At 39.5% G+C, this 19,686-nt stretch overlaps 2 protein-coding genes across 2 annotated transcripts; both read left to right on the top strand.

Annotated features, from left to right (window-relative positions):
• The first annotated feature begins 3,717 nt into the window (after positions 1-3,717).
• caiap (CARD- and ANK-containing Inflammasome Adaptor Protein) lies at positions 3,718-8,336 on the top strand. The gene is made up of 2 exons (XM_063001286.1): positions 3,718-5,121; positions 7,485-8,336. Exons 1-2 carry the CDS (start codon positions 3,718-3,720, stop codon positions 8,334-8,336), a joined length of 2,256 nt encoding a protein of 751 aa, XP_062857356.1.
• Positions 8,337-11,024: 2,688 nt separating this feature from the next.
• si:dkey-86e18.1 (uncharacterized protein LOC557342 homolog) lies at positions 11,025-18,315 on the top strand. Its single transcript, XM_063001288.1, has 5 exons — positions 11,025-11,091; positions 11,240-11,280; positions 11,433-11,507; positions 17,581-17,767; positions 17,863-18,315. The coding sequence occupies exons 1-5, from the start codon at positions 11,025-11,027 to the stop codon at positions 18,276-18,278; spliced, it is 786 nt and encodes a 261-aa protein (XP_062857358.1). The 3' UTR covers positions 18,279-18,315.
• The last annotated feature ends 1,371 nt before the right edge of the window (positions 18,316-19,686 follow it).

Genomic DNA, 19,686 nt, shown 5'->3' with positions numbered 1-19,686 from the left:
GGAAAAACAGATTAATATACATTTATCTTAAATTTACACATTTAATGGTTTGCGTGTAATATGCAGTGACGTAACCGTAACTACAGGGGGGGGGGGCAGGTGCACTGGGGCCCGTGGCAGGAAAGGGGGGGGGAGCCCAACGACATGAACTCAACCACCCACCTCTCTGCCCCCCGTTGGCTGCACGTATTATGCATGTATTATGGCAAGCCGAAAAGGAAATATATAACAAACAGTGATATATATGAAATAAAACTGATATACAGTATATATATATATCAGTTATATATATATAGTATATATGAAATTTGTTGAGGAGGCCCAAACATTTTTTTTTGCACTGGGGCCCATGAGCTCCTAGTTACGCCACTGGTAATATGCATACCCAAACAAATACGCAAATTCCCAAAAGTAAACTGGGTGTAATTTGAGAGAACGTTTTAAACAAGACATTCAACTAACACATGTCTGTTACATTTTCTTATAATATAAATCTAGTAAATATATGATAAATATATATTTATTATAAAATATGATAGAAACATGTATTTTTTAAAGTTTGAATTAGAGTCCATACAGTAAGTAATAACTAGCAATGCATAAAGTTAATGACTTGTGTGTTATATAAGGTCTTTTTTTTAAATTTATGTTAAAATATATAATAAAATAGGCAATAAAAAGTACTTGGTGTGCAGTTGTGTGTGAATGTGTGTTAAAATCAGGTATTCTTTATCATTTATGTTAAAATATATAATAAAATGGGCAATAAAAAGTACATGGTGTGCAGTTGTGTGTGAATACCTTAGAGGTAATTGTTTGGTTGTTAAAATATGTTATACAATTACATTTAGTATACATTATGTGACAGTAATATGAAACACATTACATTAATTAAAAAAAATAATAAAACGAAAACTAAAATAATAACAAATAAAATAATAGAATAAAAATAAATAATAATAAAATAATACGTTTTCTATTCAAACTCGAAGATCTAGACAGTTTTACCTGATGGCACAATTTTTCTAAATTTGTTGATACTTAAAGTTAACTACTAAGAAATTAAACGCCCTAAAAGATTACACTTTTTAAAGCTAATTAGGGGGTCATATTATTTTTTGACTGCAAATTAATTAAAAGTAAGATGAGTGCACATTTCTACCAGATTTAATATTTGATATCTTGAAAGACAATAAAAATATTTATGCGCTGTTGTTTTACTGGCCAAACATGGTAAACGCTGACATCATACCGGAAAGGGTTACCCACAAGACCATGTAAGGTAAGAAAAGAGTCGGAAGATCAACGTCAACTTTGCAGCGTGTCTAGAGGGCGTGTTTCCGGGAAGTGAAACTCTATAGAGTTCACTTTAAAGAAGTTCTTCATAATAAATACAAGAATAAATAAATATATAAATAAATGGATTAATAACGCTTAATAAAACATTATTTTGGCAAAGCATTTTGAAAACTGAGGATAAAGTGTGTAAACAGCAACTCTTCAACAACTTGTGTAAAACTGAATAGGTCATATACTGTATATCAGTTTGGTAAATGTAATTAACTATTATTAAATAATTAAATAAATACATAATATTACTACAGGACAATACAAATACAAAATAGAAATAAATAAAGTATTTACAAATTATCTACAGATTAATAAGGAAATAAATGAATGCAGAAATTATGACCAGGATGAAAATGTAATCAGTCCACCTTCTGCATGTGTTTTGGTGGTGATCAGCCATAACATTAAAACCACCTCCTTGTTTCTACACTCACTGTCCATTTTATCAGCTCCACTTACCATATAGAAGCACTTTGTAGTTCTACAATTACTGACTGTAGTCCATCTCTTTCTCTACATACTTTTTTTTTAGCCTGCTTTCATCCTGTTCCTCAATGGTCAGGACTCCCACAGGACCACCACAGAGCAGGTATTATTTAAGTGGTGGATCATGCTCAGCACTGCAGTGACAATATCATGGTGGTGGTGTGTTAGTGTGTGTTGTGCTGGTATGAGTGGATCAGACACAGCAATGCTGCTGGGGTTTTTAAATACCGTGTCCACTCAATGTCCACTCTATTACACACTCCTACCTAGTTCCAAGGTCCACCTTGTAGATGTAAAGTCAGAGACAATCGCTCATCTATTTCTGCTGTTTGAGTTGGTCATCTTCTAGACCTTCATCAGTGGTCACAGGACGCTACCCACGGGGCACTGTTGGCTGGATGTTTTTGGATGGTAGACTATTCTTAGTCCAGCAGTGACAGTGAGGTGTTTAAAAACTCCATCAGCGCTGAGAATGATCCACCACTTAAATAATACCTACTCTGTGGTGGCCCTGTGGGGGTCCTGACCATTAAAGAACAGCATGAAAGGGGGCTAACGAAGCATGCAGAGAAATAGATGGACTACAGTCAGTAATTGTAGAACTATTTGCTTCTATATGGTAAGTGGAGCTGATAAAATGGACAGTGAGTGTAGAAACAAGGAGGTGGTTTTAATGTCATGGCTGATCAGTGTATATGGTCGCTATATATGGTAGGTGGGAACACTAAACAGCCCTTAGTCTTTTCCTGTAACATGATGTTGGAGAAGAATATTGCTCTTTACAGAATCGCTCCAGATTTTTCAGGTTCCTAGGTCCTCTCTTGTGCACTGTCCTTTTTAGCTTACCCACAGTCTTTCTTTTCAGTTTAGATCAACTGGCCATTGAAGAAGGTTGATTTTGTGTTGATCTGGACATGTGTTAAATTATGTTGGCTTATTGGATCATCCAGTGACCCATTTTTAATATCATTTAGTTTAACACAGTGACCTATTTTCAGTTTTATTCAGTAGTGACCTATTTTTGTTTCTTGGCAGAGACAAACAGATTTTTATTTAAAATGCCCTGTATTTCAAGTCTATTATGCCATGGACCCTGACAAGGTTCCCAGAACCTTTGGAGGAAAAACAGCCCCACAACATTACACACCACCCACTTTTTCCTTGTAGATTAGATAACAAGAAAGGCTTTTCCTGGCAGGCCTTCCAGATGACCTGTTGGCATGGAGGGGGTGCCTAATGTTAGTTTTCAAGACTTTGTGACTTTTTGCTTTTTTTTTTTCTGTAACTCTCCAACAGTGATCCTTGACTCCACACTGTGTGGGGGCAAAACAGACTTGGGTCATTGTCCAGGCATGTCTGCTACAGATCCAGTTGCCTTACCTATAGATATGGTCACTTTCAGATGAGTAGTTATTTTTATAGCAATTCTCTGACTTATAAAGATAACTTTTTCTTGCGTGAGTGAGTGAGTAAATCAAGGAAACTTGTTCTTGTAATCGATAAACAAACACAATGACTAATGCATGCCATGGTTACGGTAGTCAGGTAGCAGATTAGCCAGTAGTAAAATCTTTAATGAAATCAGTGATTTAAACATTAAAATCACATTTACAACATATAAATGAAAGTATGTTATGTCTAAACACGATATCTCTAAAAAAGATCAAGCAAAACAGTCTTTAAGGTGACTACAAGAATGTTTATAATTAACATGTCATGTGTTTTCTAAGGCCTTTATTAAGGCATTATCTGGTTGCTTAGAGATATTTAAACACTTGACAATAGTAGAATCAAAGTTTCAGTCTGCTCAAAGCATTTTACCTTACAGGATACTTCCTTCTGAGCCCATAACATTTACTACTGTTCTAGTAGGTAAGTGACATGGGTTCCACCAAATTCACAAATCCTTATGCTATTGAAGTAATACGAAGTAGGAAAAAAGAGCTAGTTGGTGGCATTTCCAACACTGACGACCTGCTGGACCTTTTGGTTTCTAATGGAGTCTTTCAACCTGAGAGCCGAATTATTGTCTCTGGAATCACAGTAAAAGAAGAGAAAAACTCAAGAATGCTTAACATCCTGGAATCCCAAGGTGAGCGGGCGTGCCGAATATTCTTCTACCCTTGTTTAAAAAGTGCTGAACCTGTCCTGTACCAGAACATGAAAACCTACGTTGAGAAACTGAATGAAAACCTTAAGGATACACGAAGGCAGCTGATTGGGTATTTGCTTGAAAAAGATAAAGGACCAGTTAAAATAATACAGGACACAATGAAGAACGATAACAGTGTAAAACAGAAATCAAAGAAGACAGAAATGACTTATTCTGTAGATGAAGAGAAAGAGCTGAAGACCTCTGTAAAGCCTGAAGATGCATCAAATGTGATTCTCAAAGCTGTTACTACAGGTGATGTATTCAGTTTACAGGAGGTCATAAATAGAACAAATGTCAATAGCAAACATGGGTCATCTGACACTCTTCTACACCTTGCTGCAGAACATGGACAATTAGCAGTTATAAACTTTTTGTTAAGTCAAGGAGCCAAACTGGATGTGAGAAATGATCGAGGTCAGACTGCCCTTCATAGAGCATCAGAAATGGGTCAAACAGCTGCCTCGGTGGCTCTTATAAGAGCCGGAGCTGACATCCATGCCATGGACAAAGCTTCCAAAACACCACAACATTTAGCAGCACAAAAGGGGCATGAGGGCACTGTCCGAGCACTAGTGGTGGAGGAAGCAAAAGGCTTTAGAAACCAGACCACATTCCTGCACATGGCTGCGATGGAAGATGATGCAGCACTAGCAGAAATTTTACTGCGCAATGGTGCTTCAGTGGATGCCCGAGATCCTCAGAGAAAGACAGCATTGTTCCATGCCATTAGCCGAGGAAATGAAAAAACAGCTGCTGTGCTTCTTAAGGCGGGTGCCCAGGTTGATTCTGAAATCATAGAGGTTGTGTATAAGCTAAACAGGAAGTCAATGCTGTCACTGATTCTGAGGAACATCAAGACGGCAATATCTCAAAATGAAGTCAAATCTGCTCTTTTTAGAGCGGTACAGAGGAACTTGGATGGGATTGTGGCTGCTCTTATTGACAATGGAGTGGATGTTAATATGCGCAATGACCTAGGTTATACACCACTGCTTCTAGCAGCAGAAATGAGCAGTGTGGAGGTGTTTAAAGTTTTGGTTTCCAGGAAAGCCCAGCTGAATAAGAGGCTACCAAATCAGACTTCTGCTCTTCACCTTGCAATCCGGAGTGGCAATATGCCAATAACAGAGGTATGTAAATGATTTTTGTATACAATCCATAATTATTTATACCACACAGCAGTTTGATTTTATTTCTTTATTAAACACATTAATAACCCATCACAATCCAGGTTGAAAAAAGGTGTGTGAACCCTTGTACTTGTAGAACGTCCTGAATGGCAGCAATGTTTCCCTCGGCTACACAGCAGAAATTTTAGGCATCGTTGGAACCATTTTGTTTGTGTTGCAATCCTCGTTGAACACCTATTTCTAGCAAGAATACCAAAAGTATTGAATTTTATTTGTTTGTAGACAGTTTGTCTAATAGAAGACTGATTAATACATCAGCATAGGGGGGCAGTGGTAGCCTAGTAGGTAGTAGTGGTGGTAAGTTCGGTTCATTTTATGGACTCGGGTTCATCTGAGTCACTCAGTAATGTTATCCGGTTAACTTGAGTCACTTGAGAACCCCCCACCCCCCTCCACCCATCCAATAAATAAAATAAGTTACAACTGTAAGGATCCACAGACACGTCATTAGGTTACAGATGTTTATTTTATATTAAACCAATGTTTATTTTAATTTCAATTCCACACACCAAAAACATATGTTAATTAAAAAATTAAAGTGTGCCAATTAGAATATAGACTAAGAAATAAATATTTTAAATAGCTATATAAACAAAAATAACCAAGCTGAAAAAAGGCAAAATGTGCAAAAAAAGTATATAACTATATACAGTACATACATATACAAAAAAACATGCAAAAATGCAGACAAAAATGTGCAATGCAAATGCTTCCACCTACATGTGGGCTAAGTGGGTAGCACTGTCGCCTCAAAGCAAGAAGGTCCTGGGTTCGATCCCCAGGTGGGGCGGTCCGAGTCCTTTCTGTGTGGAGTTTGCATGTTCTCCCCGTGTCTGTGTGGGTTTCCTCCGGGTGCTCCGGTTTCCTCCCACAGTCCAAAGACATGCAAGTAAGACTAAATTGTCCACGACTGTGTTCGATATAACCTTGAGATATAACCTTTCTGTCATGAATGTAACCAAATGTGTTAAACATGACGTTAAAATCCTAACATACAAACATGTTGGCATTTAAAAATACCAACTTACGCACTTTGGATTAATTACCATGGTACTCCTTAAGTGGTACAGTTGTAAAGTAGCCACATAACGAACACCAGTGTGTTTAACTGCTTGTTTACTGGAATATTTAACTCATTACTTAGATTCACGGACTGGAGTGAAGTCGGTTCAGCCAAATCATCTGAGTCTGCGGTGTTTCCGGTGAGCCCCCTCACTCGCCTTCTGTACTTAGCAGCAGCCAATCAGAAGACTCATAGGATCCAGGTTCATTAAGACCTCGGACTCGTGATTCCTCATTCAGTACGAAGATTTGAATCATTGACCCAGGTGATTCAGGAACCGCTTAGCTCTAGTAGGTAGGGCTTTGGGCTACTGTTGGGCCCTTGAGCAAGGCCATTAACCCTCTCTGCTCCATGGGCACCGTACAATGGCTGACCCTGCGCTCTGACCCCAGCTTCCAAATAAGCTGGGATATGCAAAGAAAGAATTTCGTTGTAATGTACACCTTTATATGTATATATGACAAATAAAGGCGTTCTATTCCATTGTATTCTAGTATGAATCACCTACAACTGTCCAGTGATTTTTTGATAAGTGTATGATTCACATTGTATGTTTAATAATAACATTAAAAAAATTATTTGTCCCTTATTTTGACTTGGAAGAAGATCAGACCACATTTTATGAGAAATAAATCCAGATAGGTCCAAAGGGTTCACAAACCTTTTTTTTATTGTATACTGCTATAAGCACCATACTGCGTAAGACATTCAAATATGTAAATTAAGGCCGCTCAGGTGGAGCAGCAGTAAAAACACACACTGGAACCAGAGCTGGGATCTCGAATCTCAGCTCTGCCTCCAGGCTAAGGCTGAGCGGCCACATGAACAAAGATTGGCCTGTTGTTCAGATATCGGCGGGACTAAGCCGGATGGGGTCTCTCTCCCATGACTGGTGCAATTACGACCTCTGCTGGTTGATTGATCGCGCCTGCACAGAGATGAGAAAATGTCTCTCTGTACACAACGCTGAGCTGCACTGCACTCGTCAAAGTGTAGGTGATAAGATGCATGCTGCCCACGTGTCGGAGGGGGCATGGGTTAGCTTCGTTCTTCTCAATCAGAGCAGGGATCGGCATTGGTGGAGAGGAAGCATGACGCAATCAGGCAATTGGACGCGCTAAAAAGGGAGAAAAAGGGGAGAAAATGCATAAACAAAATATATGTACAAAATTATGTAAATTCAAATTCTTTATTGAAAACAATAATTAATCTACCATTAATAATCTTTATTTTATGGTAGATATTACTGGAAAAAGGCATGGACCCCAACACAACTGACGCCAAAGAGAAAACGCCTCTTCATCTTAGTGCACTACACAATCAGCCTGCTCTAATCGCTTTGTTGCTTCACAAGGGGGCACAGATCAATGCAGTGACCCATGATGGGCTCACTCCTCTTCATTTTGCTAGCCAAAGTGGACACACAGAAGCAGTAGCCCAACTATTGGAAGGCAAAGCAGACCTCAATGCCCGTGACAGACAAAGCAGATTGGCACTACACTGGGCTGCTGCTCAGGGAAAAAGTGAAGTTATGAAGCTTCTCCTCTTTGCTGGATCTGATATAAATGCTACTGAGAAGGAAAGAAAGACCTCATTACATCTAGCAGCCATGACAGGACACACTGAAGCTGTCTTAGCCCTCCTGGCAGCAAAGGCAAAAGTTGGGGCCAGAGATATGGATGGCTGCTCAGCTCTACATTATGCTGCTGGAAATGGACACAAACGAGTTGCAGCAGTTCTTCTAAACGCTGCAAGGAATAAAAACGTGGATGAGAGAAATGTCTGGAGGAGAACGCCTCTACATTTGGCAGCAGAACATGGACAAGAGCAGCTGGTAAATCTGCTGCTGGAAAGAAGAGCCAAGATTAATGCTATTGACAATAACAAAGACACGCCGTTACACTGCGCCTGTCGCACAGGGCATCTGGGGACAGTGCAAAGACTGGTAAACTGGACTCAAGGGGAGAGGGCAAACCTTCAGGCTACTAATAGTGTGAATAAAATACCCCTGCAGGTGGCAGAGGCTGAGGGCACTCCAAACCATCAGAGCATTGCTTTACTGCTAAAACGGAAGATGTTTCTTATTAAATAAAAAGGCTTGTTTAAATGTCGGTTTAGTAAATAAAATTATACATTTATGTTGGTTATATTTATGAATTTATTTATTTATCTATCATTAATTCATTTATATTTCAAGGTTGTGCTTAAAGAAGCTTATTACATTAACAGACATCATGCTAGTCAATTGCAGGACATTACACGCTTATCTAGATTACTTTAGAGTAGCCAATTCACCCATTGGCTTATTTTTAGTGGGTTACCCACTTATGCATGTGGAAAACCTGCCAGTTAGTTCAACATAGATAGTACCGCTGCTCAGGTGGCGCAGCGGTAAAGTACGCTAGCTCACCAGAGTTGGGTTTCTAGATGCATCGTATCGAAACTCAGCTCTACCTTTCCGACTGGGTTGGGCGGCAGTATGAACAACGTTTGGCTGTTGTTCAGGGGCTTAGGGGTAGAGTCGGAGCATAGGTCCTCATAACTGGTACAACTGCGGCCCCTGCTGGTTGATTGACTGCGCCTGCACAGGGCTGAGGAATAACATTGAGGGGGGTGTGACCCTCCGTGCGCAGTGTCTCTCGGTGTATGAACTCGGCTCGTGCAGGTGAAAAATGCAGGCTGCACTGACTGCGTGCCGGAGGGGGCGCAAGTCAGTTGAGTGGCGTCCTCAGGCAGCGGCAAAGGGTCGAATCAGTATAGAGGACACAATCAGGGTAATTGGACACGATTAGAATGGGGATAAAAATAAATAAAAAAAAACATAGATAGTACCTAAAAGTATAGATCAAACTTCAATTGCTGGAGCTGTGCTATATATTAACCATAACATGTGGTGTTAGGATAATGTTATAATATGCTTATGTCTTTTTTCAGTATATGGAATGATCTCTGTACTTAATACTTGTTTTCCTTTTTTAATATGTTACAAAATAATAATTCACATTTGCGAAATCACATCTTTGTTGGTACTTTTTGGGCGGATACTGGAGCACACTAAGTACATTTTCAGTATATATATCATACACAGTCGAGTAACATTATTATGACCACCAGTTAATATTCAGAGTAACCGCCATGTGCAGCATGGACAGCAGCTATATGGGTCCTGGTAGGTTGTCGCAGGTATCTGGAGCCCTGCTGACTGCAGTATATCCCACAGCTGATGGAGGGTGCATGGGGGTGATCCACTCACAATACACTTTTACCACAGCAGCACGTGAACAGTTCAGAAGCTTTGCAGAATTACTGACACCCTTGCCCCGAAAGCCAATAATCATTCATTTTTGCAACTCTGTTGCCCCTTTTACCCATGACAGCAATGAGGGATATGTGTGCAGACAGCCTATTGCACACCTTATATACCCACCAAGCCAGCTGCCACTGTCAAAAGTAGGAAGTGGTAAAAATAATGTGACTCAACTGTGTATATATAAGCCATGTGTATTCTATAAAGCACTATTATAATGTATATTGTTACAGCAAGTTCAAATAACAGAGGAGTGTGATTTAATAAACTAGCATGGCATTGACATGGTAGTTTGTCAGTGGCTGGCCACGAACTGTGGCCTCTTTGTGGTCCTGTAGAAAAATAAACCTTATATTACTACCTGAATGCAATGTAACCAAGTGCGTTTGATAAGAAATAAAAGCTACATTAACATAGGTTGTTCACTAGGTGTCGCCATTACACTATTTTTAATAGTCCATATAGTCAAACTGGTAAGCTGGCAGAACAGAATATCAGAGTAGGTTGGTTATTTCTTTATTTATTGATTGATTGATTGATTGATTGATTGATTAGGATGTTAATGTCATGTTTTACATTCAGGGTAAGACAGGTAGTTACTCGTTACACAAGATTCATCAGTTCACAAGTTTAATGTCAAACACAGTCATGGACAATTTTTTATCTCCAATTTACCTCACAACAAACAAACAACAAAATTACAACAAAAACTTAAAAAGGAACAGTAACGTAATAAGCGTTTTTAAACAAGTAAGTATGTGTTCCAAACATTCAGTGTTTGGAATAAAAAAGACAGTTGGTAGAAATCAAACACTGAAATTGTTACTATATACACCGATCAGCCATAACATTAAAACCACCTCCTTGTTTCTACACTCACTGTCCATTTTATCAGCTCCACTTACCATATAGAAGCACTTTGTAGTTCTACAATTACTGACTGTAGTCCATCTGTTTCTCTACATGCTTTGTTAGCCCCCTTTCATGCTGTTCTTTAATGATCAGGACTCTCCCAGGACCACCACAAAGCAGGTATTATTTGGATGGTGGATCATTCTCAGCACTGCAGTTACAATGACATGGTGGTGGTGTGTTAGTGTGTGTTGTGCTGGTATGAGTGGATCAGACACAGCAATGCTGATTTTTTTAAACACCTTACTGTCACTGCTGGACTGAGAATAGTCCACCAACCAAAAAAATATCCAGCCAACAGCGCTCTGTAGGCAGCGTCCTGTGACCACTGATGAAGGTCTAGAAGATGACCAACTTAAATCACTTAATCAGTGTAAATGTGGGTTTAAAACGTTCTTGTTGTAAAAATAAAGGCACAGTTACTATTAAACATACAAAATTACACGAGAAATTATACAAACCAGAAACACTGAACTGATTTACACGCTCGTGACGTAACTGTCTCGTGACTGCACGAGTCGTATTTGTCACGTGATCCAGTGAGTGGCTAGTAGCGCTGAAATGGCTCGGAATGAAGAGAAGCAGCTCGGAAAATTAAATCGGTTATGGCTGCAGAAAGAAAAACAGGGTAAATTTTTACTGCTTTTAACAGACTGTGGAAAGCTTGACGGTTTCCTCATAAATGAGACACGTTATGTGACGTTAGCTTGTATGTGTGCTACCTCAATGCATGGCAATACTGAGTCACCACTCACATTACTTTTGTTTTATCACAGAGGGTCGCATTAAAGATGTTCACGTTTCAAGACCCAAACTAGTGAGTAATTTAATTAATAACACTTAGTAATTCCTTATCTGAGTAGAGTAAGCTTGTGGTGATTCAGCTAGTGCTTTAAAACATCACAGACACGTTAATTTCAACACAACTCGCTGGGTTTTTAATACATACATTTGTGGTCCCTTTTCTAGGCGACATTGAATTCAGTTGCAGCTGTGAAGAAATGGATACCAAGCATCAAGAATGAAATAGAGTATTATCTGCAGGTATAAAGCACACTCCCATGCTAATATCCACAAGCTGTTTTGTTACGAACTGAGCTATGGATCAGTGTTACATTGACAAAATTACCCTCACTGTCTCATTTTCAGGGTCCCTATCACTACAATCTACACCGATCAGCCATAACATTAACACCACCTCCTTGTTTTTTCACTTACTATCCATTTTTATCAGCTCTACTTACCATATAGAAGCACTTTAGTTCTACAATTACTGACTGTAGGCCATCTGTTTCTCTGCGTGCTTTGTTATCCTGCTTTCACCCTGTTCTTCAATGGTCAGGACTAGAGATGGGACGATCGATCGGCTATGAATCGGTATCGGCCGATTTTTAATCAAAATATGCGATCGGCGATATTTCCTAAAAGTAGCCGATCCGATCGTGTGATATATAAAGACCATGTTAAGCTTAACAGCTCAGTGGATTGATCCAGACTTTGAGCTACGACGCGCCAACCATCACATCACCATTCATCAACCATCGTACAGAAACCACAGTGAAAGCTCTTCATGACCTAAAATAACATCATTAACGTTGTGCATCATACATACGATGTAATTTTGCTGATTGTAATATTTACTTTAAAAAGATAATTCAACCCGGTCACATCTGAGTCGATTCTATCAGCACGTTATATAAACTCCTGGTTCACTTTGGTAAATCGTGAGCGGTTCTTACTTGTGATGTAGATGAGAACAGAAAACGTTACAGAGCCAATCAGAGGCAAAAGTTTATTCATTACCAAATTCGTTAGTTCAGGATCATCTGCTGAACTTTTAGCTCCTTAGACGGAACGAGTCTGACGGTCGGTTACAGATCTGTGGTAATAGCAGTTTAATTAAGCTTTTTAATTGAGCTTTTTAATGTAAGAGAGTCACACAAAATGTTCTGTAGTAGTTGGTGTTTATTTAAAACCACGACATTTAATTAATAACAGTAAACACGGAGAGATAACTGAGAAGAGAAACTTACGCTTCGCGAAAAATGACTCGTGAATCAATGAATCACTTATAGCGATACAGTGAACAAAGCGTCTCTTCTAAAGGCGCACACACACACACAAACACGCGCGCTGCTCCGGTTTATCTTCACTGTGAGGCTCTTTTTAAGTTTATTTATTTTATTTACTGCTAACCCGATCGCAATCGGCTATCGGCCGATGTCCCTGAAAGGAGATCGGAGATCGGAATCGGTGCCAAAAACCCCGATCGTCCCATCTCTAGTCAGGACCCCCACAGAGCAGGTATTATTTAGGTGGTGGATCATTCTCAGCCCTGCAGTGACAATGACATGGTGGTGGTGTGTTGTGCTGGTATGAGTGGATCAGACAGCAGTGCTGCTGGAGTTTTTAAATACCGTGTCCACTCACTGTCCACTCTATTAGACACTCCTACCTAGTTGGTTCACCTTGTAGATGTAAAGTCAGAGACGATCGCTCATCTATTGCTGCTGTTTGAGTTGGTCATCTTCTAGACCTTCATCAGTGGTCACAGGGCGCTGTTGGCTGGATATTTTTGGTTGGTCGACTATTCTCAGTCCATCAGAGACAGTGAGGTGTTCAAAAACTACAGCAGCATTGCTGTGTCTTATCCACTCATACCAGCACCATGTCAGTGTCACTGCAGCAAGGGTGAAAGGGGGCTTAAAAAAGCATGCAGAGAAACAGATGGACTACAGTCAGTAATTGTAGAACTACAAAGTGCTTCTATATGGTAAGTGGAGCTGATAAAATGGACAGTGAGTATAGAAACAAGGAGGTGGTTTTAATATTATGGCTGATCAGTGTACATAAAAACAGTTAAATAGGCCTAAATACAAACATACCTTCTCCCCTGTTAAGCATTTCTTTTTTTATTTATTTTATACAGACACAGTCAGTAGGCTAATAGTCTAAGGCCACTATTGAATATGTACTTCAACTGTAAATTTTCCTAAATATAATGCAAATTTTTTTTATAAATAAGGGTGGCTCAGTGGGTAGCACTGTCGCCTCACAGCAAGGTGGGGTGGTCTGGGTCCTTTCTGTGTGGAGTTTGCATATCCTCCCCCTGTCTGCGTGGGTTTCCTCCGGAAGTTCAGGTTTCCTCCCACAGTCCAAAGACATGCAAGTGAGGTGAATTGGAGAAACAAAATTGTCCATGACTGTGTTTGACATTAAACTTGTGAACTGATGAATCTTGTGTAATGAGCAACTACTGTTTCTGTCATGAATGTAACCAAATAGTGTAAAACATGATGTTAAAATCCTAATAAATAAATAAATAACAGTACAAATGATTTAATCAGTAAAACAAATTAAGTAAAAAGTCAAGTCTTTGGAGAAATACATACATTTTTGAATTTGGTATTTGCCACCACTGAAAAACAAGAAAGCTTATTTGTGTAACTGACCTCTTTAATTCCTTTGTACAAAAATTCAGCTTTTTTAAAACGTCTAATCATTTACATTAAAGCACCTGCTTAAACAACTTTGATGATGTGGATTTGATTTTCTTATCAGAAGCTTGTTTCAGTGAATATATTTGCATCCATTCATATTTATAATAATATACCAAAAAAATACCAAGAAATTCTGAAATAAATTATGTTGTTTACTCTAGTTTATATGATTATGTGATTCGTAATGAAAATAAATGTGTGAAATTTGATCAAAATGCAAAACAGAAGCATGACCACTACTGCGTCAGTGTTAGGAAGACCTAAGTGAAACCTTCAGAGCCTTTAGAAAATCAGATGTACTTTAAATATCTGAACTCTAGTTGTTTTAAAACACAATCGTTACAAAATCAAAGCTACAGTACAATTTTTTCTTTCATAATAAAAATAATATAAAGGTCTTGGCTACATAATTTTAATATTATGTTTTCATGCTGTCACACTGTAAAGGTTTTACAATAGTTTCACTGAGCAAAAAACTACTACAGTAAATTAGTGTAATATATAATAATGGATTTTGAAAGTATTCAGAGTTCTTGAATTTTTGCACACTTTGTGTGGTGGATTTGGATTTTTAATGGGTATAATTGTAATTTTTACCAATAAGAAAATTAATAACTAAAATCTCATGTTCACAAAAGTATGCTTTTATTGTGGCATTCCATATTATAATCAGATGCACATTTACCTTAATTGTTCTTAGATGGGTCTAATTGGAGTCCACTTATTGCAGTTTAAATTAATTTTACATAGTTTGGAAAGCAGGAATTGCATCTGATGCCAAGTATCAGAAGAGCTCAATTTTTGGGTTAACTTCTCAAACCGAGCCAGAACAGAGTGTCTCTTCCAAAAGTGTCTTTTTGTGAGAGGTGTCATTGTGAGCTTATATTCAGACCCAGATAGTCCCAGAACCAGCTTCTGCACACTAAGAGACTGTAGCATGTATTATGTGCTGTTCCAGTGGGTCAGCATGGCCTGCTTTTTGTAGGTTGATTGAGCTGTACCCGAATGTCTTCCAGGTGTGACTAAGCTAAGGTGCAATGTTTAAAATGGCCAACTATTTTACGTTTGACTGCCACCGCATGGGCGATATGCTTCTCTGAGCGAAAAGACCCTCGATAGCAGTCAGCTGGAGGGTGTGGGGAATGCCCTACGTCTGAAGCATGTCATCAAAACCACCTGCTATGACTTGGCTAGTGTGTGAACCCCGAAACTGCTTTGCGTGTAGAAAGACTCTGGAGTAAAACTCTCATCGTTCCACTGTGCAGTTAAATGAATGAGAAACGTTGTGCTGATGCTGCTAATTCAAATATTAGTGGTGACAGTCATACAGCTTTGCTAGTATAATTTCTGTGATGATGTGATGGCTTGGAATATATTATACATTTTCTCTTGCTTCCAACATTTGCTGCAAAGTTGGTTATTGTTTCCCCACTGCATTAGCAAAGGCTGTGAACTCTGCACTGTTTCTTTTTCAGATATTTTATTTAATTGCTTTGTTAAATGAGCTATTTTTAACTCGTTCTCTTGACAGTTTAGCAGACCATAGTTTGCAGTCTGCTTTACATTGATCTATCATCACTTATGCTAAACAATTTCTTGACTCTTCTCCTTTCCACCTACCTGCTCAGTGTTAAGTTGCTGTGAAGTGTTATAGGGTGCTGTTGTACCAGAGTAATTCTTAGAGTACATGAGTGATACTGGTATTGATGCATCCCTATTTCTTCTATCACAAAAACCTGGCATTGTGTGAGATTTGTTTATATCCACTGTAGCTAAAAAGATCACAGATGGCCTGTTTCAACCAAAAGAACTCGGGTTCTTCAACAGATCTCCTCAGGCTTTTTTAGAACCTTGGTGCTTTTAAAGAACCGGCTTGTGTTTTCACCAGTTTTTGGGAGCCACGGATGCGTTATTAATGGTGGGTGTTGCACAACAGATGTAAATAGTACTAACATGATGGCGTCGCATGTAGATTACCTTGCGAGCATTTGTGCTGCTGTTACAGATGCTCGTTTTATGCAAAAAGAATCGGATCAACTATTGGCTACTCTATGAAGGGTATGTGGTACATTTTTATATGCAGATGTTTAGTATACTCGAGTGAAAACAAAACTAACTGCCACATAAGTGGTGTATAATTTGTCAGTGTTTGTAAATGCACATAAACATGGACATTTATATTTGTTAACTTCATTTATATGTTTTATTTTGTAAACTTTACCTTACTAAACTTTCTCTATTCGCTAAAACTTGACACACCCACAGATGACACCACGGTTCACACTGAAAATCCTAGTATTCTTTGGTTCCAGCCAGTTCAGAAGGCTTTTTTCCCCCCTTTCTTGGTGTAAACGTGCTAAACTGTTTCAAAATTAAGTTTGCGAACAGGAACGAAGCCCATTTGGAAATGGAATGTCCAACAACCTCACAGTCAGGTGCCCAAATACTTCTGGCCATATAGCCTGTCTGTGTGCCTGTCTAACTTTCTTGTATGTAAACCAATTTTGTGTATATCCTATTGGGGCTAAACGATATTGCAAAAAAATTAAATCTCGATTATTTTCAAATTTATTAACGATTCTCGATTCCGATTTCTATTTTTTTTTTTGTTCTTGTATAATGCCATTGAAAAAAGACTCAAATTTAATTTAAAAGACTGCAGAAGTGCAAAAATAGTAACAGCACCACCAATAATTATCCTTTGAAGGGACTCAAACTTTATAACAATATAACAGTAATTAAAACAAAATAGCAATCTTAAATAGCTTTATCATTTTTAAGAATAGCTCACAAACAACTCACTTTAAATAATGTGCAAGCATAACCTCCTTATATTAAGAAAAATGCAAAACCACAAAAAATTCTTTACAGGTTTCTTAAAAGGAACACGAGCCTGTTTACTGTTTCCACCAATGAAGTGAGTCTATATCAGTATCTACACTAGGGGACATCAAGAGTAAGCAGTCAGCTCAACTTTGATTTTGTCCTCTTCTGACTGGGGGGGTGGGGGGGGGGGGGGGGGTGGATGGAGGGGGCACATTCTGCTTCTAACAATATGGACTACAATTCCCATGCTCCCACGGATTCTCACGTGACTATCACATGTCCCCGGTCAGCCAATCCTGATCGGTCCTCACGCCTCCAGAGTTTTGATTCAGTTCATCTGTGTTTAATTCCATGAATCTTATTTAAACTCTTCTGTTTGTCTGTCTCATTGCGAAGTATTGCCGTCTGTGTTTGCGTGCCTTATTTCTGAATCTAGCCGTTACCGTGTATGACCCTTGTCTTCCGTTTACTGTTTTTGCCTGTGCCCTCTGGTTTTCTCTGCCTGTCTGTTTATCCTCTGGTTTTGTACACTGATTTTAGATTGTCCTTTTGATGTTAAACTTGATATATATTCGCGAGCATCTGGTCAGTTTCTGCCTCGTGACATGTTGGTATTTTAATTAAAATATAAGGTTTGTCAACTTGTACAATCACGATTGTCACATTTCTAACATCGTGTGAAAACGTTCATTGAATTAATCATAAAAATCGCCCAGCACTATAACCTATTACACTGCAAAAATAAGATTATATAATTTTTACTTTCATCTTTCTCTTTTTCTTACATGTAGCAGTCCCAGTTATCTCATTACCCAGAGAGGAAGATAGCAGAATTCCACCAGCAAATCGAACAGCTGGAAAAAGAGTATAAGTGTTACCTTAAGAAGCTGCACTTCCTCGACCCCACCTGTAAACACCAGCCTTGGAGTCTCAGGGCATACACCAAGAGGAGAAAAGAATCTAACAATCAATTTGCTGGTTAGTACTACTGACATTAGATTTACCACTGGCACTATGTTATATTTATTGTACTATTATTTTAGACTTGCTAAAACGTACTTCTTTTATTGCAGCCAAGAGACTCTGTATTCCTGATCCTAATGACCAAACCAGCCTTAGAGAAAAAGCTGCAACACCTACTGCAAATAAGAAGGATATAGAAGAATGTAACCCGTCACAACCCGGTGATGCCCAGCTTTCTAATCTTCCAGATCAAGATCTTCCACTCTCGTTTGACAGGTCCAGGCTGGCGGTAGCAGTAGCAGGATCCCGGGGGACCTTCTCAGGGCAGTTAAGTGACACCAGTACCCTGGTACATGCCCTGCATAATGGTCTCCCCAATTTACACAACTCAGCTACAGCAAATGTTTTAAGACCCGAGGAAAGAGAGAACCCTAAACCCCTCTCCAGCATTAAAATAACTCTGAGCAAAACAGAACATGTGTTGGGACTTGGCTGCTACTCATCTTCCTCAGATGAAGAGGTGTAACTCATGATAAATGTCTTAGATTTTTGATGTGCATTGCATATACAGTGTATCACAAAAGTGAGTACACCCCTCACATTTCTGCAAATATTTCATTATATCTTTTCATGGGACAACACTATAGAAATAAAACTTGGATATAACTTAGAGTAGTCAGTGTACAGCTTGTATAGCAGTGTAGATTTACTGTCTTCTGAAAATAACTCAACACACAGCCATTAATGTCTAAATGGCTGGCAACATAAGTGAGTACACCCCACAGTGAACATGTCCAAATTGTGCCCAAAGTGTCAATATTTTGTGTGACCACCATTATTATCCAGCACTGCCTTAACCCTCCTGGGCATGGAATTCACCAGAGCTGCACAGGTTGCTACTGGAATCCTCTTCCACTCCTCCATGATGACATCACAGAGCTGGTGGATGTTAGACACCTTGAACTCCTCCACCTTCCACTTGAGGATGCGCCACAGGTGCTCAATTGGGTTTAGTCCATCACCTTTACCTTCAGCTTCCTCAGCAAGGCAGTTGTCATCTTGGAGGTTGTGTTTGGGGTCATTTTCCTGTTGGAAAACTGCCATGAGGCCCAGTTTTCGAAGGGAGGGGATCATGCTCTGTTTCAGAATGTCACAGTACATGTTGGAATTCATGTTTCCCTCAATGAACTGCAGCTCCCCAGTGCCAGCAACACTCATGCAGCCCAAGACCATGATGCTACCACCACCATGCTTGACTGTAGGCAAGATACAGTTGTCTTGGTACTTCTCACCAGGGCGCCGCCACACATGCTGGACACCATCTGAGCCAAACAAGTTTATCTTGGTCTCGTCAGACCACAGGGCATTCCAGTAATCCATGTTCTTGGACTGCTTGTCTTCAGCAAACTGTTTGCTGGCTTTCTTGTGCGTCAGCTTCCTTCTGGGAGGACGACCATGCAGACCGAGTTGATGCAGTGTGCGGCGTATGGTCTGAGCACTGACAGGCTGACCTCCCACGTCTTCAACCTCTGCAGCAATGCTGGCAGCACTCATGTGTCTATTTTTTAAAGCCAACCTCTGGATATGACGCCGAACACGTGGACTCAACTTCTTTGGTCGACCCTGGTGAAGCCTGTTCCGAGTGGAACCTGTCCTGTAAAACCGCTGTATGACCTTGGCCACCATGCTGTAGCTCAGTTTCAGGGTGTTAGCAATCTTCTTATAGCCCAGGCCATCTTTGTGGAGAGCAACAATTCTATTTCTCACATCCTCAGAGAGTTCTTTGCCATGAGGTGCCATGTTGAATATCCAGTGGCCAGTATGAGAGAATTGTACCCAAAACACCAAATTTAACAGCCCTGCTCCCCATTTACACCTGGGACCTTGACACATGACACCAGGGAGGGACAACGGCACATTTGGGCACAATTTGG

This window comes from Trichomycterus rosablanca, chromosome 9 (genome assembly GCF_030014385.1).
Source record: "Trichomycterus rosablanca isolate fTriRos1 chromosome 9, fTriRos1.hap1, whole genome shotgun sequence".
NCBI classification, from domain to species: domain Eukaryota; kingdom Metazoa; phylum Chordata; class Actinopteri; order Siluriformes; family Trichomycteridae; genus Trichomycterus; species Trichomycterus rosablanca.
Note: the sequence above shows the minus strand (reverse complement) of the source record. Positions and strands in the feature narration are given on the sequence as shown.

Excerpts from the sequence above, each read along its gene's own strand:
- si:dkey-86e18.1 (XM_063001288.1), top strand. The coding sequence starts at position 11,025 with ATGGCTCGGAATGAAGAGAAGCAGCTCGGAAAATTAAATCGGTTATGG. Across the intron at positions 11,092-11,239 it reads GCTGCAGAAAGAAAAACAGG|AGGGTCGCATTAAAGATGTT; the intron begins GTAAATTTTTAC and ends GTTTTATCACAG. Across the intron at positions 11,508-17,580 it reads AAATAGAGTATTATCTGCAG|CAGTCCCAGTTATCTCATTA; the intron begins GTATAAAGCACA and ends TCTTACATGTAG.
- caiap (XM_063001286.1), top strand. The coding sequence starts at position 3,718 with ATGGGTTCCACCAAATTCACAAATCCTTATGCTATTGAAGTAATACGA. Across the intron at positions 5,122-7,484 it reads GCAATATGCCAATAACAGAG|ATATTACTGGAAAAAGGCAT; the intron begins GTATGTAAATGA and ends ATTTTATGGTAG.